This window comes from Crocodylus porosus, unplaced genomic scaffold (assembly GCF_001723895.1).
Source record: "Crocodylus porosus isolate Cpor-Errol unplaced genomic scaffold, CroPor_comp1, whole genome shotgun sequence".
Classification (NCBI taxonomy): Eukaryota; Metazoa; Chordata; order Crocodylia; family Crocodylidae; genus Crocodylus; species Crocodylus porosus.
In genome coordinates this window covers 110,469,397-110,493,181 of record NW_017728886.1, presented here as the reverse complement: position 1 = coordinate 110,493,181, position 23,785 = coordinate 110,469,397, and the positions used below count along the sequence as shown (strand labels likewise).

General features: G+C 39.2%; 1 protein-coding gene across 2 annotated transcripts in view; it reads right to left on the bottom strand.

The window, feature by feature from the left end:
- The window catches only part of PTPN3 (protein tyrosine phosphatase, non-receptor type 3), a 215,595-nt gene that overhangs the window by 82,414 nt on the left and 109,396 nt on the right, over nt 1-23,785 (bottom strand). For both annotated transcript variants that reach the window (XM_019540646.1, XM_019540653.1), the window contains one exon: nt 4,708-4,731. In XM_019540646.1, the coding sequence (XP_019396191.1) occupies nt 4,708-4,731 (24 nt within the window). The remainder of the gene's footprint in view (nt 1-4,707; nt 4,732-23,785) is intronic.

Sequence of the window (23,785 nt, the reverse complement as noted above, 5' to 3'; positions counted from 1 at the left end):
GTGTGCTGCAGGGGGCTTTTAAATTTTAGTAAAAGATTTTCAGGGGTTGTCAGAGAATTTGTGATTTTTTTTTTTTTTTTTTAAATCAGAGAAAGCCAGGACCCCTGGTGATCAAAGATATACTGTCCCACATCCAAGAGAGGAAAACAAACACAATGGGTACATCTACACGTACACCTTACTGTGGAGTTGACCTAATTAGCTCCACAGTAAAGCATCACAGTTTACAAGTACACTGGTATTAGGGCACAGTAAATGAATTAACTCTGCTATGCTATCTTAGGGCAGAGTAACTTACTCCACTGAAACGCACATGTAGATTGTGACAAGGGTTGCCTGGGTACAAGGGAGCTAAGGTGTGGGATCTACCTGCTATCTAGTACTTTAGCACCTGTGTGCCCAGCCAGCCCCTCTACTGCCCAACACTGCCACACTTGGAGCCCGGGGCTGAACCCCCAGGCCTGCTGCAAGCCCAGGGCAGTTCCACCCTAGCTCAAAATGCTGTGGGTCCCAGGCACACATGTAGATGCTGTGTTCAGGAGCAGTGGACTCCAGCACAAACTACATGGAGTTTATTTCATTGCCTTAATAGCATGTATAGAGGAATCAAGTTATAGCAAACCTAGATGTACAGAAAGCATATGACAGAATGGATCATGATTACATATTCAAGGTACTATGAAGAATGGGGTTCCCAGAGAAATGTGTGTTGGATAAGGTTATTGTACAGAGAAGAAGAGAGTCAAATCCAAATTAATGGGCACCTAAGCAAAGACTTTAAAATGCATACAGGGGTGAGACAAGGGTGCCCCCGTCACCACTACTATTTGTGAGCAGCATGGAACCATAGGCACAAAGAATAAGAAAAGACAAAGTCATAATCGAGTAAACATACCAGAAGGGGGTGAGGTAAACTGTGTATGGTACATGGATAATATAAATGTTAGAGATAGACTTTCAGTGGAAAGGGTGCTAAAGCACACAGAGTATGGAGAAGTGACAGGGGCTAAACAAAACAGCTTGAAAAACATGATAATGGGAGTAGGGAACTGGAGGAATTAGGAAGCTGGACATTCAAATAAAAGAGAGAGAAATCAGAGTGCTAGGGATCCTGATGGATGCTGAAGGAAAACATAATACAGCATGGGAAAAGCTGATGGCAAGGCTATGGCTAATACTTTGGTTATGGTCTGAAAAAGTGGAGGTGGGTAGGGCTGTGTTAATGCCAATTATTCTATATACAGGAATTGTATTCCCACTGATGTGGTGGCAAATAGCAAAAGTACAGGAGGGAAATGTGTGTATTCTGGAATGCCAAAAAAGAGAAAGGCTGGCTAAAGCTGACCTGTCTAAAGCAAGAGAGATGGGGGCTGCCAGACCTGGGACTGTTCATCTATGAAAATATGTAAGTGCACTATGGAAGGCAATAACAGGGGGAAAGCAGCACATATCACCTGATTTCACACAGCTTCAATTTTGAGGTAATGGGGAGTACATCAGATCTGTTTTAGGAATCCATGGGTCTGGCAACTACTAATTCATTTGCAATTTCCCATGGTGTTTGCTAGCACGTCTGGCTCTTATAGACCTTCCAGGCCTTGCCATCTCCTTGGGAAATAGATAGCTTGAAGTTGGCTTATTAGTCTTGGAAGGCCTTCAGGGGTTTTCTACTGCCACGTCTTTGATGGAAAATATGTTTGTTATCCGGAGTAAAATGTTATGTCTCGCCTTCTCTGACACCCTCCTTAACTTTATTTGTCCGGTTTCCCGATTCAGGGCTCTGCCTCCCCTATATCCTGCCTTACACCAACCTTAAGCTGTTATCTTGTGGCCACCACTAGGGCAAGCCACAGTGGTAATCTTGTAATTACTTTAGAACAATAGGACTTGGACCTTACTTGGCTTGGGCTCCAAGCTGTAGTGAGACTAACCTACGGTCCTTCCTGTCCCCAGGTTATCTTGTTTCCTAGTACGTCTTTACTTTCCCTGGCTGTGTATCGGCTGTGGTCTGGACTCCCAGCTCTCTTTTCCTTTGCAGGATCCCTGGTGGTCCAATCACGTCCGGAGACGCCCAGGATCCACGACTCTGCTTCTGGTAAGTACCTTAGCCCTCGCAGGCTTGTCTCATATCCAGGTGCCTCTTCCTGGGGCAGCCAGCACTGCTCCTGCCTGGAGCTCTTTCCTCCTTGGGGATCTTGTGGCCCCAACAGAAGCCTCACTTCTGGTCCCTCCTGCTCCGACTCTGTCAGAGCTTTTATTGTCTCCTTAAGAGGCTGGGCGGCGAATCGGCACTGCCATGCCAGGGTCCATGCCGGGGTTAGAGCTGATCCTGGCTCTTCCTGGGCTCATCATGCTTTTTTTTCTCCTTTTGTTGCCACGGCATTTTCCCCTACCATGGTTTCATTCCCACTGGACTTCCAGTTCTCTGCAATATTCTGCCGGCTTGGCAGCTCTCCCCTCTGTGGTAAGTTCTCTCTTGGGGCATTACCTCTACCACACATTACATCAGAATGGAAGGATTCATGCAGAGGTATAAAACAGGGAAAGTAGGGCTGGAGGTGCTGAAGGGTCATAAGAAATTGATGAAAGCAGTAAGGGGGAAAGACAGGATGGCACTGGTGGGAAACTTCACAGCAGGACAAGTGAAGAATGTGTGGAGAGCGGTGGTAGGTAAACAACTAAAAGGCAAACATGTTTACCTACTGTAGACGGTTGTAAGAAATATCTTGCCAGTGAGAGAAGTACAATACAGATGGGGCTTGATGAGCTTATCAAAGTGTCCAAGATAGAGGTGCAGGGAAGAAGAAACAGTGGGACATGTTTTGGGAGTGCACATATGCAAAAAGGGCATGGGAAAGGCCTGCTGCTTTTTGAGTATCACCAAAATAAATCCGTCATTAACGTGGGAGACGGTACTATATGGACTCATATCAAAGAGACCAGAGGAAACATTATTAAGGATTTATTAGCATGTGTTAAAACTAGTGTATGGAAAATAAGAAACCTTTGGGTTTTTAAGGGGTTGGCTTTCACTAAAAGTGAAGTGCCCAAAGCTGGGGCTGCATAAACTGAAATACTACATTAATCAGGAGAAGGAAAAGACTGGAGAGGAAGAGACAGAGAAGAAGTGGAGGGAAAAGGACTGGACATACCTGTTTCACTAAACCAAGAGAGGACTACTGGGAAGGAAAGAAAGTTTCGGGTGGTTACTGAGGTAAGAGTTTTTTCATGGGGTTCTGTATGAAGGAAAATATTTCTGTAAGTGTTTGATTCTTCTGGGAAGTTGATGCATGTTAAAGGTTTAATACATGTAGTACATAGTTATTTCTGTGCTGTGAAGTCTTGATAAAACAAGGATGTTTAATGTGTGTTGTTTTGTAAGTATAGGATAAGTGTGTTTTTTAACAAAATTTGCTTTTTTTGAAAAAAGGTTCCCATCAGCATACTGGCCCAATACAGGCCACATGTTTTATGGTCACGCTCAATGTTGGCTGCATTTAATCCATTTCACAGTTGGTTTCCATTGCTGAGCATGTACTGCTTTTGGCAGCAGTTTAATGACAGACAATGTATTTAGTAAGATTTCCTTGTATGTGACTGATAATAAGATGTGGCGCTCTCCCTGCCCCCATTACAGTTGGGAGGGAAAACCTTGTTTTGTATTTGAGTAAATATGGTAATTCTCAGAACTCTCATGTACAATTATGGAGCTACCTTCTCTGGACCATTGCTCATATATACTCCTTGGGCTCCAGGCAGAGAGTTAATGTTGCATTAGGGTAGCAGGATGTACTTAAAATTCTGAAATGCAGGATGTTAAATGACAAAAATCTGTTTCACCTTAACTCTCCATGGTTTCCTGGTTTTCAAAGTTTTGAAAGCTGTTGACGTCAACAGCCTTGAAGGTAACAAGGCACCATGAGGCCAGCTTAGCTTTGTGTTAAAATTTCTACTGTTCATTTTTACTGCTGTGCATCAGTAATGTGACACGCCTGTCTTTTTGTTGATTTTTAAAACAATGCCCATTATTCATTTCCAGAAAGGTACTTACAATTTTAGCCTTTTCACAGGCTTCAGAAATCACTGATCATTAAACACCTCTTTAGTGGACAGCATTTTTGGGTACAAATGATAACAACAAAACACAAATATAACATAACTATTATACATATTATAAGTTGTAATTGCTAATTTAAATAGTTCACCTAAGAGTTTTTTTTGAGTCATGTAGGTCAGTACTATGTAACAACTGAGGTTGTACATGTAAATGAATCATATTAGGACAATTTGTGAGGAATAAAATAAATTTTCAGATTTCACTTTGTAATACCAGATTATAGATCACACTTATTGTCCAAAACTGCTAAATAGAATACGATATGGCGCTATATGCAGACTTACCAGATGAATCATCAGTGGATTTCAGCATTATTAAAACTTCTACAAAATATTTGTCAGAACATTTTTAAAAGAATATATTTTGTGAATGATATTTAAGCACTTACACAGACAGGTCAGATTCACCATGTTCCTAAATGATTTATTTTAAATTAGAAGTATATAACATAAAATGACATTCCCTCCCACCCCACCCCGCCAACTAACTACAGGTCTACAAAGATTTCGCTCCATTTACAATTTTATTTCGTATCTTGAATTCTCAGATCAAAGGGTAGAAAATTTATATACCCTTGCAATAGCACTTACTTTGATGATTCTTGTTCAGGTGACCTGTTAAAAAGCAAAACAAGCATAAGGCAAACTTCCATAGGAGACACCAAACAGATATATTATAGCTGTAACCAAAGAAAGTAACTTCAAAACCAGTATTTTATTCATAAGCTGTTTAGAGATGACTTAATTCTACACACTAAATACACCCTGAACCAGAAATAAGAACTTGTAGAACACCAAAAATGCTGAAACTAGCTCCAGCATTTCATTCCTTTCTGGCACAAGTCCAACTAATGAGAACACCGCAACCATAAACTATGCCAATATATGACATTGTCAAAATACAGACAGTTTAACAAAATTCTGACATGCCCCACAAACACTGCAGGCACAAGGGTAATGTAGCAGGTGGAAACAAAAAGAACCAGAACCATGTTACCAGGCAGTTCTCTGCAAATTGTCCGCTGTTCCACAAATTACTACTGGTCCACAAGACCACAGTTTAGGAACCAGCAAGCTCTGAGAGCTAAAAAGATTTGGAATGAGCACGTAAACATGTATAAATTTGGAACACTTAAAAGTAGTTGCATGCCTCCGAATATCTGGAAGAATTTTTCCTGCTGAAGGGTTTCTCCTGTAATCTGGCTATATGCACATGTTCATTTATATAGTACTACAAAATAGAGCATTATGAGGGTGTACACAAATCCAGAAGGTGTACACCCTAGCTGAAGTGCTACTAAGTCCCAGCAAAGACCTGCTATCCAGCCAGGGCACAACAGGAGCTAAAGAGCAGCCTCCTGTTTGTTTGATCAGCCTCCTGTTTGTTTGATCAGCTCTGGCTGCCAGGATTGCTATGCTTCCTTTGGAAATGAGGAAGGGGAGTAGGAGTACTCTTGAAGACCCTCTGTAGGTATACAAGTACAAGTCAACAGGTTACAAGTGGTGCCACAAAAGATTTGAAAATGGCAGATGTGCCATCTTTTTCGTACTACAAACAACCTGAACTCACTTCCAGGAGTGCTACAAAGGCTTATACAGTGCTACAAAAGGAATATGTGCACCTAACATTATAAGCCTTTTTTTCTTTTTGTTAAATATTTACATGTCTGACTCTTCAAAATGTGAACACAGCATAAATCAATAGGAGTCAACCACTTGAATCTGCAGTTAGCCTGAAACAACAGTTCTCAGAAGTTTACCTCATTCATTTCAATACTGTTCTTAGTAACATTTATCTCAAACCTTTAACCAAACATTTAATGACTATTTGAACATAAACAGCATCAATTACCTTACTATTAACCACGAAAACTTGGTGTGTCCTTATCTTGTGATCCTTCCTAGAATGAGGATGTTACAGCTGTACTCAAGAAAAACTTTACCAACTACACCTTTTGAGGGCAAAATCTAAAACTTTGGAAAACAAAACCGAAGACATTCCATACGATTTATTTTTAGATTTAATTCAGTAAAATGGATATTTCTTAAAAATACAACAAAAAACCCCCCATGTCTAAAACTGTTGCCAAAAAATCTTCTGTTTGTTGCAGCAGATAGAGATGGAATCCATGGGCACTGACACGAGGGAAAAAACAAAAAAGACCCCAGAGCTTTACTGGAAGAGGCATCAATTCAGTTTGACCCAGCTCCCCAGCTTTTGTATAGATCATGTGCTTCAGCGTGGCTTTTTGGCATTTCTATCTAATAGCTGATTCAATGCCTCGCATTCTTTCCTTCCATCCAGAAAGCACCTCACTGAGTACTATCTTGCTAAAAAAGAAAGGTACCATTATTTACTTGGTCTATAAACCAAGCATGCTTTTCTTGTGTGTACTAGTTGTCTGACCACTGGGTTCTTTGTATATTTGCAACTATGAGATACTTCCTCTCTCTTTTTTGACTCATTTGTAATAGAATATCCATCCAGGCTTTAAAACAGAGCTTTCTTCATTTGTAGAAAGTCCCAACTCCAATGTCCTGGAGTCAGAAGAAATATTTTCAATAAAAATTCAAAAAGCTTTCCAACATAACAAAATTACTTCCTATATAATCTCCATGGAACCACAAACCATTCTGCTCCCTCTTTCCTATGGTCAAAAAAAAGAAATCAGGAAAGCTTCACAGGGTGTGTTAAAAATCACCACCCTTCAGGAGGCAAGAGATGAGCAAGAGAAAGAGTCATTTTTGAGGTAATGGTCTCCTCCACCTTGACAGAAGTTGGGGGTCAGGAGTAGCACCTATTAATACAATACTGAGTTAAGTAGTATCAAGACAGCATTTCATGAAACCTATTGTACAAGACAAAGGACAGTGATTCCAGTTCTCATACAGCCACAAGAAACCCAGCTCCTTGTTTGTTCTACTACATTTTTGGTTTATAAATGAGCAAGTGACAACAGCTGACATCCATTTATTTGTAACTTACTATTAAAGTAAGATGGCAACTACCAATTTGCCTCTGACAAATCTAGGACCTGAATGGAGGTATATTAGCTGGTCATACTGACAGGACGACCAGACTGGACTACTGGCAACTCAGAAGTCTAAAAGGTAGATGAAAGTAAACAACAGAACTAGAAGTAGGAACAGAAGATCCTTCTGAGAGAAACCTTGAAAACTGTCAGTTTAAGAGGGAGCTAAATAGATACCCTGCATGTTTTAAGTATATTTCTGCCAAATGAGGAAGGAAAGACCAATTATGTACAAGGTCTTTTTAGGCCAATTTACTAATACTTTTTCAATAATCTTAAAATCTATATTGATTTAAAATAATTAATTACTTGCTGGAAAATAGTATGAAAAAATATTAAAATGTATCATCTGTAAAAACTCATTTATAGATATATATTCTATAAGTTGTGGCTAAATTTTACATTTAGAATAAAATACAAGTCACCCAAAATTAGCTGATCCAAAAAGTTGTCTTTAAATTCACATACCTCAATTTGTCATACAATCCTAAAGATTATTAAATATAACATATTCTGTTTTAATATAATGCCATTGATTCAGAAAGAGGTGTTTTGAGCGGGATTAGTAATTTGTAAATGAGGTCCAATCATACTCTTGAGCACAAAAATGAAGCAATTTTCCAACTGTCTGAGTACTATTTTTAGGAGACTAAAATGTTAATTCAAAGTGTTCCCACTAATATTTCTCAATGGCATATTTTCACATTTCACTTGTGCATTCATTTTACTTGCAACAAAAATGTTAAGGCATCATTTTGCAATTATTTAAAAATGTAACTGGTAACACCAAAATCATTTAAAATAGTTTCTTAATCTGGAAATCAAGAAAGATGCAACTCTAGTGATAAAAAGAAGCAAAGGACGTTATAAATGCACAACTTTTGACACACACAGCTCAATTTCATAATTCTAGCATCTAATTACCCCAAATGTGATAAAATATTTTAAGTGCATATGATTAGACCATCTGTTCCCTGAGAGCTATAGCTACATGGCATTCCACCTTTTCCCAAAAGATTTTTCTTTTGTTCCCATTTTGCAATTGATAACAATCAACACATTTTAAACACAAAAAATGAAACAGGAATAAAACTCACCAGGTGAACCAACTAACTTTTTCATCAAAAACCAGAGACCTTCCTTGTAGAGAGAGTAAACTTGCCATTGGTTCAACTACTGTGAATCAAATACTTTAAAATTGCAAGTAATTTCCTGTCCTTACTCCACAATATACTTATCTAAAACGATGGTATTTCCAGGGTCTTTCATTTGCTATAATTTGCTCCCTAAGTGCTTATCCTTACCATAAAGATGCTTGCCCTGATTATCTGACGCACCCTCTCTTTGTCAAGTCTTTAAGAAAGAAAAAAAATCCTCTTTTTTGGAGGAGAACTCTGCTATTCTGACAACTGGCAAAGAAAAAATAAAGCTAAGTAAAACCCCAGGGGAAATGGGACAACTGAAACAATCAGAAACAGGAGTAGCTCTCCCCCTTCAAACAACTGAAGGAAACATCTGTAGAGACTGATTTTGCCCTTGTGGTATTCTTGAAGTCCTTAAAAAGCTTTTGTTACAGTAACACCTGGTAATGCTGCTGAAAATAAGACTGTGTCAGCATTTCCATTACTACTACTCTTTTTTAAGTTTATAAAGAGAATCTCAACTTGTAAATAAGATGCGAACTTCTGATTTATGCTGGTGAAGGACAGACTCATGGGCTGCGTCCAGACTCATGAACAAGTCTGTGGCACCACATACCGCACATCCACATGTTCTCTGTGATGCAAGGGAGCAGCACTGGGGATTTTAGGGACCCTAGGAGATACTGGGGGCAAAAAATCTATTAAAAAAAAAAAAAAAGTGGGGGAGGGGAGCGATGTATGCAGGAGCAGTGTGCATCGCCCAAAACTCAGCTTTGGGCAGCTGGGGCCATCCATGCTCCAGCCGCTGGCCAAGCTCTGAGCAGCAGGACTGTTGCTGCGTGGGAAAACCTACCATGCCCCCATAGAGGTGTGGCACATGTGTTCCCCAGAGACAAGAAGCAGCAGCACAAGGTGCTTCTTGCCCCAGTGGAAACAAACATCCACACTCATGTAGATGTGGCCACGGGGGTTGAAAGAAGCCTATGGGTCCGTGATTCTCAACCAGGGTATAAGCAAGACTCTGGAGTGCCTTGAGATCTTTTAATGCCAACATAATTCACAAGACAAACCAAGAGATGTCAAATGGGAATCCATAGCATGGAAATATTCTTACCTGTTGTAGTCTTTCAAAACTGTGTTGCAATATAAAAATAGATCTGTTTTTCCATAGACAAAAAACTAATGAAAACAAAGATTTGGGATTTTCTGAAGGGTGCCTTGCACCCAAAAGAATCACTGTTCTAGGTCAGGTACTTCAACAGAGCTGGGAGACAGTCTGATGCAGTAGTTAAGATATGCATTTATGGTGCAGATTTTGGATCCAGATTGTATCCACAATGCCTGCCTTGTATGCTTGAGCACAGAAAACGCTCTGTTAATTTAAATTCAGAATCTTTGAAAAATTAAGGCCTGTACAAGGCCACTAGATCACAAATATGCAAGTAGTAAGGTCTCTTATGGAAAAGAGTAGGACCGAACTTGACCCATCCCAAAAGAATCATAGGGAGATTGGGAAGGGCACTAAAGGAAAAGACAGATATTCTCTGTGGCCATCTCTCCACAATGCCATAAAAACCATGTAAAGAGCAATTGTGCACTTTCATGCAGTTGAAAAGAATTTCTGCATATAAAGATACAAGGCAGATATAAAGGCAATGCCTCAGCAACTCAACCTCTACAGTTGCATTACTGTCCAGGCAGCCAGTTATGTATATAATTAAAATTCAGAACATGAGCCCATAAAAGAAGGGGAAAGGCTATACAAAAATTGTGTGAAACAGTATACACTCTCTATATATTTGAAACATTGTTGAATCGCACACATCCATACTAGGGGTTACCATATTTCCAGTTCCAAAAAGAGAACACACAGATCCCTGCTGCCCCTGAAACCCCCACCTCCACCCTGATGGAGGGGCAGGTGCCTCCCCCACCCATCTGTTCCCGCCCCCCTCACACACACGCACACTCCCTCTCAACAGTCCCCAAGCCTTGACCCTCCAACCCCTGCCCTCCAGACTTATCTGTATCCAGCTGCCAGGCTGTTTCCACCACCTGCCTGGCTACATGCCGACCATGTGTGTGCACCCTGTCTCCAATCACCCTGCTCCCACCCCCAAGCAGCTCCTCACTAGGGCAAATTGGGAAGCGCCAGGAAAAACTCTGAAGTTGAACAGAGCAAAATCCCAGATATTTGATCATATTTAAAAAAACCACCCGGATGGAGACTAGAGGATCTAAAAAAGAAGACATGCCTGGGAAAACCCAGACATATGGTAACCCTACATATGTCATCTCCATAAGATATACATTTTTCTCCACAGATTTCTAGGAAATCCTATATATTCAAAATTTGCTGTGATCCTATCTCATACAAATTCCTTTAATTTACCCTAGACTGCCACTATTTATTATATTCCTATTTCTAATAAAGGATTTCTGGTGAAATCTTTACGTATCCTGCGATTTGGCAGCCCTAAAATTTGCTGAAGTATCCACTTTGCCAATGAACGAATGTTTCACAGTCTAAGCTTTCTTTTTTAAAAACAAATTAATTTTGCAAGTCACCCTATTGGTTGCATCATATCTTCAACAAGCCCAAGGAGTATAATCCTAATGCAGTGATGTCTCCAAGAAAATACTAACTGCCTAAAACAGCATCCCAGAGAAATGAGCTCCCTCAGTCAGATAAATGAAATGTTACCACTGAAATCTATAGATGACAACATAGCATTGCTAGTACTTGGTCACTGGTCACATTAGCAAAAAACCCTGTTGCAATTCTCAAGCTTCCCTTGTAGCTCCTCATGTACTAAAAGCCCCTCCTTGAAGCCAGCTTCTATGTTCTGATCTGCGTGGTGGGTTGTTTCTGGACACCCTCACTGCAGGCATGCATGTGCCACAACACATGCCAAGCTCAGAGACTTTCTGCCTTAACAGTACATGTAGGACATTTGTAAATCCCACCCCTACTTCACACTTTACATGAAGGGTATAAAGGGCATATCTCCTATTCTTCAATTCCTCTCAAATTCTAAAGTCTCTTGCAAACAGAAAAGAGAGGGTGGGGAGCAGATGAACAGTACGTCTCAAAGAACTCTAGTTACTAACATCCGTTTCTCCTTCAAATTATTTTCTGTATGCACAGTCTCACTGTGGGTGACTCCAAACCAGTACAAGTTGTGAACAGAGCTCCAGGTGCCAGTCCTGTGGATATCGGCTATAGATAGGGTGACCATATGTACCATTTTAGCTGGGACAGTCCCAGATTTCAGAGGCTGGTCCTGGCTGGCTGTTGGGAATTATAATGGGTGTCCCAGAAATGCAGGTGTGCAGGGAACAGTCTGGCCAGGGATTTTAATGGAGTGGAGCACCTTGCAGGCAGGCAGGCACTACTGCCTGTTCAGCATGCAGCCCTGCTTCTGCCAACTTGTGAGAGCACAGGGGGAGCAGGGGCAGTGTTCCAGATATCCCATATGATGTTCTGAATTTCCAGGATTACTATATGGTCAGCCTAGCTATAAAGATATTGCAGACAGAGTCTACGTACACTGCTTATGTTCTAGTGGAATGAGCTATGACTACAAATAAATTCTTCTCAAAACACAGCCAGTCACAGTTTGGTACTAAACTGCACATTCTTTAGGTTGATTTTACCGTGCCTTCGTATCTCTCTTTTAAGAAGACAAATGGCCTTTGGTGTCTTGGAGGCACTGAGGTTTTTATGATATCTTCATGGGGTTGTGAACACAGAATGAAGGTGAAGATAAAACAAGGTGCCTCCTGGAACAACCCCTTTTAGGAACCAACCTTGGAGTGGCAAAATGTCAATGCATGTACCAAAGCTCTGAATGATTCTGCTGACAAATTAGCACTGGTGGATATATGGCATTGAGTTCCAGGATTGAAGTTACATTTCACATTCTGCCGTGGCCTTAGATGTAAAGGCATCTCACATGGAGCATTTACCAGGGACTCTGAGGCAATACTGATAGCTGCAGTGTCCTTTGCAGGCATACATGGCACTGCTGCAGGATGGACATATTTTAAATCTGAGTGTAGGGGAGAAGGCACGATGGTCCTTTATCCTTTCAAGCAAAAGTAAAAAGAAATGCACAATGGGGATGGAAGGTGGAGGTACAATGCCTTTTGATGGTAATGCTGCATGACACAGATGATGTTAAATGCTGGCACCAGAGCCGCAAAGTCCAAATAAGAGAATTCTAGTCCCTGGGCAAAAGCACTAGGCCTGCACCCTTTCAGTAAGATATGAACATCTTTGAGCTTGAGCACTATAGTGAAAGTGAACATATACACACAGATCAATTGATGACATTTTCTTCCATGTATGGAAAAGACAATGTACTCTTATCTTCGGATCTTTGTTGAAAACACAAAAAAATACATTTTTATCAGTAGTTTCCAAGTAATTTTGACTATGAACAGAAGTATATTTTGATTCATGTATTTACCATGTTTTTGAGAATTTAAAACACCCTTGAATTTAATATGCACCCACATTATCGGATCCTCAACTTAGGAAAAACAAGCGTGGATATAAAGGCACACATACAAGGATACAATCTGTATGCTACATAAAATAGCTCTTTTGCCCTTCCTTTCTCCCCTCCATTCTATTTTTAGTCAAATTTAAGATGCAAGCCATTTTTAGAACTACTTAATTTTAAAAACATCCGCTATATAGTCAAAGGAATACTGCATATGATGTATACTTGGCTGAAAATACTTCCCTTCTGTCACACTAGTTCCACATTAAACAAAGGCTCACTTTAAGCAGTAGATAATCAATGTTAAGGTAGAGTGAAAAAACTGAGCTGACTAATTGTAAGTTCAGGAAATAAACTTACAACACAGTATTGCTTCTATGCGATACATCATGCTTATATAACTACATGCACTTCCAGAAATTCATAACATTGTTCCAGCAAAACTTCCTTTATGTATGCTGATTTATCCTACCATTTTTCTCTCTCACTCTGATGCTACAAATATCTACTCTATCAGTAAAGACAGAAAAAAAATAAGAAAACAAGTTTAAAAAGTTTGTAAATACATTTGTAAAGCCATAAAGAAAAACTCTTGAAGAGGACTACTGTGTGTATGCATGTGTACTGTATTTTTTTTTTATACATACATATATACACACACACATATACATATATACACACACATACACACACACACACAATTTGTTGTCTTGGAACCAGACAAACACATTTTGTTAAAATTAATCCAGAACAATTATTAGTACACTGGAATCATTATTCTGTTACTATAGAAAGTTTATTACAATAGTCTTTGGCTTTATATTTCAGTATAAAGCTCACAGTTGTGCTTATAAAGTAGACTTTATTAAGGTTGTATATAAATATATATTCAATAATAGAAACCAAATGCAATTAAGTGGCTTAGGCTTTTTTACCTCTATGCAAGACATTACCCAGGAGGCAGAATTTCACTTTTAAGCTAAACTTATTAAGAAAAACTACAGCCTCTGTCATATACCGTATTTACGTGAATATAAGATGACCCCCAATAATTAGATTATATACATGTAAAATCCATACATTTGTTATAACTTTTCAGTTATAGAACCTAATTATTGGAGGGTTATCTTGAATCCTACTCCCCCACCCCAGGAAGAAAAGCAGTGGCTGGAGGGCAGGGGGGGTGGGGTGCCAGGTGGCACCTCTGCCTTCTGCCCTACCCACTTTTCCTCCCTGCAGCCTTCTTGCCTCCTTGCCACCTGCACCCCTCTCCACCAGCTTCCCCATCATCTCTGCCTCTTCCTCCTAACCTGCCCCCAGTCTCTGCCCCTTCCCTCCCCCCGTTGTTGTCAGATGCTGCTCCATCCTGGAGCACAGCATGTGGAAGCTCATGCCTTGCCTGGCCATACAGCAGTTTTGGTGCTGCTGATTGGCTGGGCAACAGAAGGAGTTTCCATGTGCTCTAAGTGAGCCAGAGCTGTACTGTACCTGATAGTACAGGGGTGGAAAGGAGGTGGGTGGGGGTGCAGAAGCTGCAGAGTGGAAGCAAACGGGTGGGCAGGAGGCTGCTGTGTGTCTGACTCCAGCCACAGCAGCTTCCTGCTCCCCCCTTCTTTATACATGAATATAAGTCGAGAGGCCCCCCCCCCCCCCCCGCTGATTTGGGAGAAAAACTCACCTTATATTCAAGTAAATACGGTAGCATGACATTTAGAGGCAATTGATCCATCACTATCATACGCTAAAAAACTCTGATAAACATAATGCCATATGTGAAAGGCTAGAGTTTTTGTGGGTGATATATATATATATATTTTTTTTTTTATAGAACCTGAGGATGAGAGATACCTGAAAGATTTCTAAATTTATCCCAACCAAGCAGTTAGTCCAATAAAAGGTATAACCCACAAAAACTCTTGCCCCTTGCATATTTCCCAGACCATCATGGATACAACATCACTTAAACAGCACTTATTACCATATGTGATTTATAGCTCCAAGCTGTTATTTGTTTTACCATTCATCTAAAGCTTCACATTTTAAATGCATCTCTGTGCTTTCAACTGCAGACTAAGTCAGAACCAATAAAAACTCTGTAAAAACATTAAAACTCTGTATATCTTTAAAAATAAACCCCAAGATAAATTAATGCAGAAAACTGTCTTCTGCTTTCCCACTTTTGGAAAAGCATGTCAATATTATAATAAACTTTTGTGGGGGGTGTTATTTGTTTGTTTGTATTTGTTTTTCAGTTTAGGTACAGATAGGAATAATCCACATGCATGGTTTCTATTTTTCTCTTAAGGTTTACTTACAACATAAAATAATCTTGAGAAGGTAGTAGGTTCCTATCTGAGACAAAATGTATCATTGTAATGTAGCTGTATATCTTTTCTAATAAAGATAAAATTTGCAATCCCGGTCCTTCAAACTTATTTTTATTGAGGGCTTGGTTAAGCCACCTGCTACCAATATGTTTATTTCACAATAACAATAATTCAATGGCAATAATTTGCTTTAAAGATTACTTTATTGACAAAAGATCCAGTAGATATTCCTTTCCATTCAAGAGCAGCAGCAAACCAAATCTACTCCAATAACAAAGTATTCTTGTATGCCCACACACAGCCATTAACCAGCAAGTTAAATAAGATTCTTTGCTGTAGTCTATTAGCAGCTCCCATACATTGGATATCAGCCTGGGCATATACTTTACTCAGGATGGTTTTCATTTGATAGCTAATGCTGTTTCTGTTTTCAAGGGAACCAAGATGTAATCAAATTTTAATTTTGAAACGTTTCTCAAAACAGAACCAAAAGACAATAAACTTTTGTTAATTTCAGTATTTTTATATGGTGTTCCTATTTAGGAATGTGTACGTATTTAACAAGACCAATTACTACATAAGAAAATAATGGATGTAAAACAATGTCTAGACTAAACAGATGAAGCTTGTAGACTATTCCATCTGCACTTGGCTAAAAGAATCACCAGTAGACATATGGTAGCTAAACAATTCGTGTGTGACTTCTCATGTTTCTTTCTAAACCAAATATGCAAAATTCATTAAATTCTATTAAATTAAATATGAAGCTATGCGATATTCTAATTTACATTTTATTTAATTAACTTTGACCCAATGAATCAGCAGTCATGTCAAGATGACCACTGATTCATTCAGAGAAGTGAGTGCGGCCGTGCGCACACTCACATTTGCAGTGCAACATACCACACATTCAGTTGTTCTCCTCGCTGCAAGTGAGCAGCGCAAAGGGAACAGAGAGGTTTTTTCTGACTCGTAGATACCCAGGTGTCAAAAAAGCCTGCGAAAAACAAAAGCAGAGCAGTACACAAGGCGGCAGCATGCACCGTCCAAAGCTGGAGCCTGGCCACCTGGAGCTGCACACTCCCCTACTTGCCAGGCTCCGCAGAGTAGGATCACTGCTGCTGCAGCCCCGGGAGTGCCCTAGGACCTCAGGTAAGGCTGTTGGGGCCAGCCCAGTGCTGGCCCCAGCCTCCCTTATACCACCCAGGTAAATTTGCCATGCATCACAGGATGCATGGCACAGGCATTCCTCACGGACAACTAAGAGCAGCACAAGGTGTGCCACCGCTAGTTGTCCCCAGGGAACAAAACATCCATGCACATCTGGACACAGCCAGCGATACTCAACTAGAGCACTGGGGCACTGAGTAAGTCTCAACTAGAGCACTGGGGTGCCACAAGATCCTTTGAAATGTATCGAAATGTATGAGGAAGTAAGCCAGGTATAAGGATATAACAGCGAAGTGCAGTCTCAGGATCTTCCCCACCCAGCCAGTGCCCTTCCCTCCACTGCACAGCATCTCTTCAAGGAAGCAAGCGCTGTATGGAGTATGTACATTTTTTAAATGGGGTGCCGCTCAATTCACAAAAGGTATGGAGGTACCTTGAATCTGAAGAAGTTGAGAACCACATCACTGAATAAATAGCTAATTTAATCTACTTTAAAAGGAATTATTACATACGTAAAATTACAAACATGTTCAATTGTTTACTGAAGAAATCTTCAAATATTTACTCAAGGAAGCATACGCATTTTGGTAGATAAGGGAAATTTCAGCTTTATCTACATTTTAGGTTTAAGTTGCCAGCCATCACTAAGAATTTAGTCTGGGGCCAGATAGGGACCGGCCATTTATGAACATTCACCACTACACTATGGAAAGAGAATTTCTTACTATATTCTTATTTTTGGATTACAGTGACTAAACTTTTCCAGAATGCTAGTACTTGGGAGATATGGGAGCACGTGATTGCCAGGTAAAGAGAAAAATGGACCATCTGAACATAACCAGTATAATTTTCTCTCTTAAGAAACACAATAAATGCATTAGCTTCACTTCCATATATCACTTGAACATTCACTCTTCTGAAGAAAGAAACAGCAATTTACTACTTCTGTATGGCACTAACTTAAGGAACAGATGCAAAAGAGTATGTGTAGTCTTCTGTGGCAGAACACAATCAAGAAATTATCCCCAGGCACAACAATTAAGATGCAGACACCATCCTATTTCACATATATTGTCTAAAAGTGTGTCAACTGTCCTGCAATTAGATCTTTGTCCAGATTCGTTACATTTAATAAAACTTACTGTATTATTCGAATGTTAAGCGACGCCTGCCCAATAATTAGATTTTATATATGGAATATTTATAAATTTGACACAATTTTCCAGGTATTGAATCTACTTACTGGGGGTCTGTACCTACTTATATATAGGTATTCCTGAAATCCTCACATATCAACCCAACAGATTCCCTGCCATTGTTGTTACCAAGACACTGGCAATGCCCTCACCCCTTCCTTCTTTATCTGTAGGTCTTTTTCCCCATTTTCAGTGCTCTGTGGCTGTGGTGTACAAGAGGGCCTGAGAGAATGATCCTATGGATCATTTGGAGAAATAACTACCTGCACATGCAAGGGACTGAACATGATGGCTCAGGAAGCTCCAGTCCTTTATTCCTAAAATTTGAAAGCGCTTTTTTGTGTACAGTGTTTTCAAACTCAAAATACAAGTTGGATATATTAGCTCACATACAGCTCCATACTACTATGGCTACTCTGCTTCTGATTCACCTCACTGGTGTAGTATATCACTGCTGGGCATACTTACACTGCAGAGTAGAATATAGCATTGAGGTACACTCAGTGCTATACTCCACTCTGCAGTATAGGGTATGCCCAGCAGTGATATACCAATGAGGTACTGGTATACTGCCACCTATTTGGAATTTTCATGTTATTGAAATATAGGTAATTTTTTCCTATCTGTGTTAAATCAAAACATTAAGTATTTCTGAACCAAATGTCAAGAGTAGTAGTCTGCATAATATTTTCATATTTGTTTATTACGTTTTTGAAATAAAAGCTAAAATAAACTGATTTCCTTAAATGATTAAAAACAGCAAGAGATAAATGGATTGAGGAAAACAATGATGCCTGGTATTATCAGTAGAGAAAAGCTTAGTAAGAAAATAAATTAGCTCAAGTAATTGCATATTTTTAAGTCTCATTCTCTAGCAATCAAAAGGTTATTTTTTTCTAAAATCTAACATTCACCAAGATCCAAAACAATCCAAATGCATTTCAAAGTGGAAACTATTAAATGCACAGTGTGTTTTGTGTTTTACCTACCTGTTTCAGACAAGCACTGCTGTCTCAAGGTTTGTTCACAGCCTCAACTTAACTGTGGTTTGATGCATTAACTAGGTCCAATACCTTTTCCTAGCATCTTAAATGGGTTGTGAACCAATGAAGGGATCTGATATGGCTCTAATATTTTCACAAAAGCTTAAACCATGGAGATATCAACCAGACACATTCTGTGCTAGCTGGTGCTTTTCTACTGACTTCATATTCAGCTTCAGATAGAGTCAATGACAGTACTCCAGCCTGGAAATTACAAATGAATGTATCTTTGTGATTAGGCCCTCTAAGAATAAGGGGCAAATTTACCTGATAAACTAGGAGTAAAAAAAAAGCATTTTAAAGACCCAGCGGCCTTGTCTACACTGAAAAAAAAAACCTAATACAAAGCATCATGCAAAGTTGTGCAGACTATCTATTTAACATTAACTCAGTGAAACTTCTGAAGCTGCACTATAGAAAGATACGCTTTACTGCATAAGCTTGTGCATGCAGGGAGACAACTGGGGATCAGTTAGTGCAATGTAAATACACACCACACCTTACACAGAACCTTGGGTAGATAAGCCAGAATGCTCCCTGGTCATTTGGATGCTGCATCAATTCAGCTTGGGTTTTTTGCTCCTCCTCTGGATATAGTCTGACATTTTGAGTGGCAGTGGCAGCAACAGTGGTGAACACATTTGAAGGTAATCTCCATATTGTTGGCAGCTGCAGGCACAGACTCTTACTACCTCTCTCAATGGCTGCATGAAGATAGAGAAGTAGGGCTGGAAGGGATCTCCAGAAGTCATCTAGATATTGAAGAAAAGGGAGGATAGCATGGATCTGCATGCGTGGGTCTTTGGAGAGGAGCAATTGCTGTCTGTGAACCCTCCAAGTTCCAATGGAGGACTACTGGAGATATTGGGGTGTTGTTTTAGCTACTACTTCTATTTCCCATATGTAAGTTAATAGAATCCATTGATCTACACATCCACAGTCTATAGAGAAGTCCAGGTGTCTGAGCATGGAAATCCTACTGGGGGTCCAAGAAAATCTTTTAATACCATGAAGACTATTCTTTGTACTGTGCCTTAGTCTGAACCATGACAGAAATGCATCCAGGATATTTTCTTATGTCAAGTGGTAGAGTTTGGCAGCTAACTCCGTTTTGAATTATTTTGCCCACAAATAGAAAAATCAGAGAAGTCATCAGGTCAACTGATTTCTTGGAACATTAGGTAAACTGGGTTTTTCACAAAGACTCCCCAGTGTGCTGTTTTGGAAAAGGCATTAATGATCTCCATGGGCATATTGATTTCTTCACTGTTCTTTACTTCATTGTTCAATTACCTGGGGGTGGACTTTGATCCATTACACAGACTGCAGCACTAATAATTTCAGAGCCAGATTTAGTAATGGGGAGGTAGCATGAGGGGGGTAGGCACTTCCATCTTAAGCATGAGGGGACATAACCCTAAAACTAATATCCTAGTTTATAACAGTACTCTATAAAACATAGTAGCAGTGAATCTTTTTTGGACCAGCCTCTTAAATTTTACACAAGAAACCAAAATTCATCATGCTGTTTTCAACAATGGAAGGCAAGATTAGTGGCTAACAGATTTTGTCTACTAATGTTTACCTGGGCCACAATGTACACTAATATAAATAAGCATTTGGTAAATGGTGAGAGAAGTCAGATGGCTGAATGCACCCAATTTTCAAATGCTGAAATATTAAAATCAACAAACCAACTGTGTACGAATTCACATGTACATAACAGCTATCTGTAATAAGAAGCCTAATGAATGTGGACATGAAATAGAAAGCACAAAGCTTATTCTATTAAGTAGCTGACAGGAACTTGTGCATTTCGTTCGAATTATAACTAAAGTGTTGCAGACTTCCCATTGAAATCATCTTTTACAAAAATGCAAGTGCCAGAATTTCAGATGCATGTCTGAACCAACATTTTTTTTTAACAATACACCAAAGAGAATAATCTGGTAGTTGAGCTGCTACCATCTGACAGCTGTTTGATAGCAAAAGGTCTTATTGTTTCCACATCAGAAAATATTTCCAAATAAGAAAAAAAAACACTATTAAAATTGGCATTCTTGCTGAACGGTTTCAGAAAAATGTTCAAGGGCTGAATGGATAGAAAAAGAAAGAAAAACATGGTGGTATCTCTTGATTAATGATAAGTTATATTGGCAAGACAGTGAAAAAAAATCCATTCAGGATCTGTCTCTGATCTTTTTCAAATGTGTCAGGGAAAAATATTTGAATACAAGTCAGAAGTACCCACGGCCCTGGAAATCTGGGGGAGGGGAGGGGCGGAGTTTTATTTACTTTTCTCTTTCAGAAATGAAAATTTAAAAAAAAAGTGTTCTGGTAATATCAGTTATACTGACTATTTTTAACAGTTTCACTGTTTAAATGAAGCATCCAGAGGCCATACAATAACTGATTTAAATATGGTTCTGTATACTTAATTTTACTTTACTTATTTCAAGATTTTCATGAAAGCAAATAAAGACAGTTAAAACTTTTAATACATAGATGAATAGGTCAAATTATAAATTAAAATGAGTGAAGCTGTCAAGCCAGTAGTGGCTAAAAGCCAAATTCGTACTCCTTTACTAACTTTAAATTGCTATTTGGAAGAGTCTGTCAGTGAAACTATGCCAAGCCATACTCCACTCCCTACATGATGGTAAGGGTCACAGAAAGTAATTGATGAAAATATCCTGGGTAAATCATCAGCCCAGTATCTTTCCTTTTACTGCTAAAATAATTTGTTAATAATGTGGGGCTATGAAACATTCCCCATCAGGTGGTTTTTGCACGTCCACCAACTTAAGCAGTTGAGAATCTTCATCTCTGTTTTTTGAATAGCAATATCAAACATTTTTACTTTCCCCGCTTGTTGCATAAGAGTATGTTAAAATCTGCCTTTATGTTAAAATATATACCTTAGTTTAAACAACCAGACTGAACAGTCAGCGTCTAAAATTTCTTCTAGTTCCTATATCAAAAAGGAGCCATTTTTACAACAAACAAAAGCTATTTTTAAGAATTTATTTTTGTATTTTCAATAAAATGTAGGGTGTCAAAAGAAAAAAAATATTATACTGAATTTATTACTGAAACTTTTAGGGGACAGAACTGTATGGAAGGTCAGCTGATCCTCAGTAACTCTTTCCTTTGTGTGCCAGCAATAGGCTGGATCTCCACCAATATGGTTTACAACTAGTAAATTACTGACATTTACTATGGAAGAGAGCAGAACAGGCACCATGGATCAGCTGATGTGTGACCAGCCAGCATCCCTCTTTTAACTCAACATATAACCATATACCCGGCTACTCAAGAATGCTTTATAAGAAATATTATGGGGAGAACAGTCATTCCCACAGGATTTCCCCAGGTAACCAGTTGGCATGCAATATAAAAAGGGAGGGAAAATGACAAAATTAAAGGAAAAAACAACAACAAAGAAAACACTGATATCCAAAATGGGGCTCGATGACAGCAAGGCAGGATGCATCTAGTTGGCCACTGCAGTCTTCCACAATGGTTAAGTCGCAACTTTTCTGTCTGTAGCCTCTTTCTCTGCCCTCTGTCCCTCAGTTCTCCACCTTCCCCTACTATCTATGTTAAGAAGCTGCCACTTCCTCTTTTCATAATCCCTGCTATTCAGATGTTTTTAACCTCCCAAACAGATTATATATATATATATATAAAATATTCTCTATACATATAAAGAGAGAGAGACAGACAGACAGACAGACAGAGAGATCTAAAACCATTTGCTATTGTGACAGTGGTGTGAAAATGCAATTCTCATGTTACTGTATCTTTATATGAGGGTATACAAAAATATTGGCAACATGACCATTCAAAAATATGCAAGCAAAAAAACAAACTAAAAAGAAAGAGAAATGAAATGTAATGCTCAGGTGAAAAAATCATGATCTCATAAGAAGATTAACTGAATTACTAATGTATTCCATAAAATTTTCTTATTTAAAGGATCTAAGAAATGAAAGACTGCTGAAAGGGCATAATTTGTCTGTCATTTCATTTTTTCCGACATCCACCGTGGGAGGACAAGGCTCCTTATTTATGATTATTTACCAAAAAAAAGTGACTCATTACATATTTTTCTGTAGTATGATGGTGATTATGTGCACTGCTAACGTGCAAACTTGATCTGCCTGCTAACCAACCCCAATCAAGCAAGTGGAACTGAATATGGGCACCACACCTAGGTAAATGTACACGTGAACAAATGAACATGATGATGTATTTAACATACACAACCTCTTAAATCTTCCTTTGTCTTCCATTTTAGAAGATACCACTTCTCCAGCATTTTGGTAAGCGTACCACCAGAACCATGAAAAGCATGTTAAACCCAGTGTACCCTAGTAACACAAAGGGAGGACAGCTACGACAATTATAGGCAATAATTATAAATCACCTATATCGAAGACAGAAAACTGACTGGTGCTCTGAAACACATTCCAGTTAAAACAACCTCTCTCACGAGTGCAGGGTATTTCTCCAATGGGCTCAGAGATGTCTGAATTAAGACAGGCAGGCCTTTCCCAGCCATATCATGGCTGTGGGGAGACAGTTGGTATTTTCTGAATGAGACTCAGCTTTCAAAAATTTGGAAAGAACTTCACTAAGAACAATAAATGCAACTAATGCAAGCTTCATTTGAAGTACTAATATTTTTTGCGAACCTATATGGGGGCTGATTAGAACTTCATGTCCAAAATAATGCTCTATTTCAAGAATGAATATATTACATATTGAGTAGTTTGGTAATGACATCAAGCAATATGATACATGTGTAGTTTCAACCCAGTTTACAACTTCCCTTTAGCACTGAAGAGACAAACTTGGACTGCATTTTAATTTACTACATTTTTTGCCTAGTGAAAGTTAGAAAATTGCCTCCCCATGCACAATCCTTTTTTCAACCCAGTGAAAACAGCAAGCAAAGGCCTGGTACCTTTATTTTCTTCTGTGACAACAATACTATGCTAATCTGAAGTTATATGATGAAAAATGCTGCTATAGAATAAGAGTGTAAAGCTAACCATATAATGGAACACATTGCTGAGCAAAGACCAAAAGAAGCACTGGCACTGTGTATACAGAGATGCAGAGGGTCTGGAGAAAATCCCACACAGATTGCCCATTTCATAGATTTCATAGACATCTGGGCTGGAAGGGACCTCGGGAGATCATCGAGTCCAGCCCCCTGCCCAAAGGGCAGGAAGTCAGCTGGGGT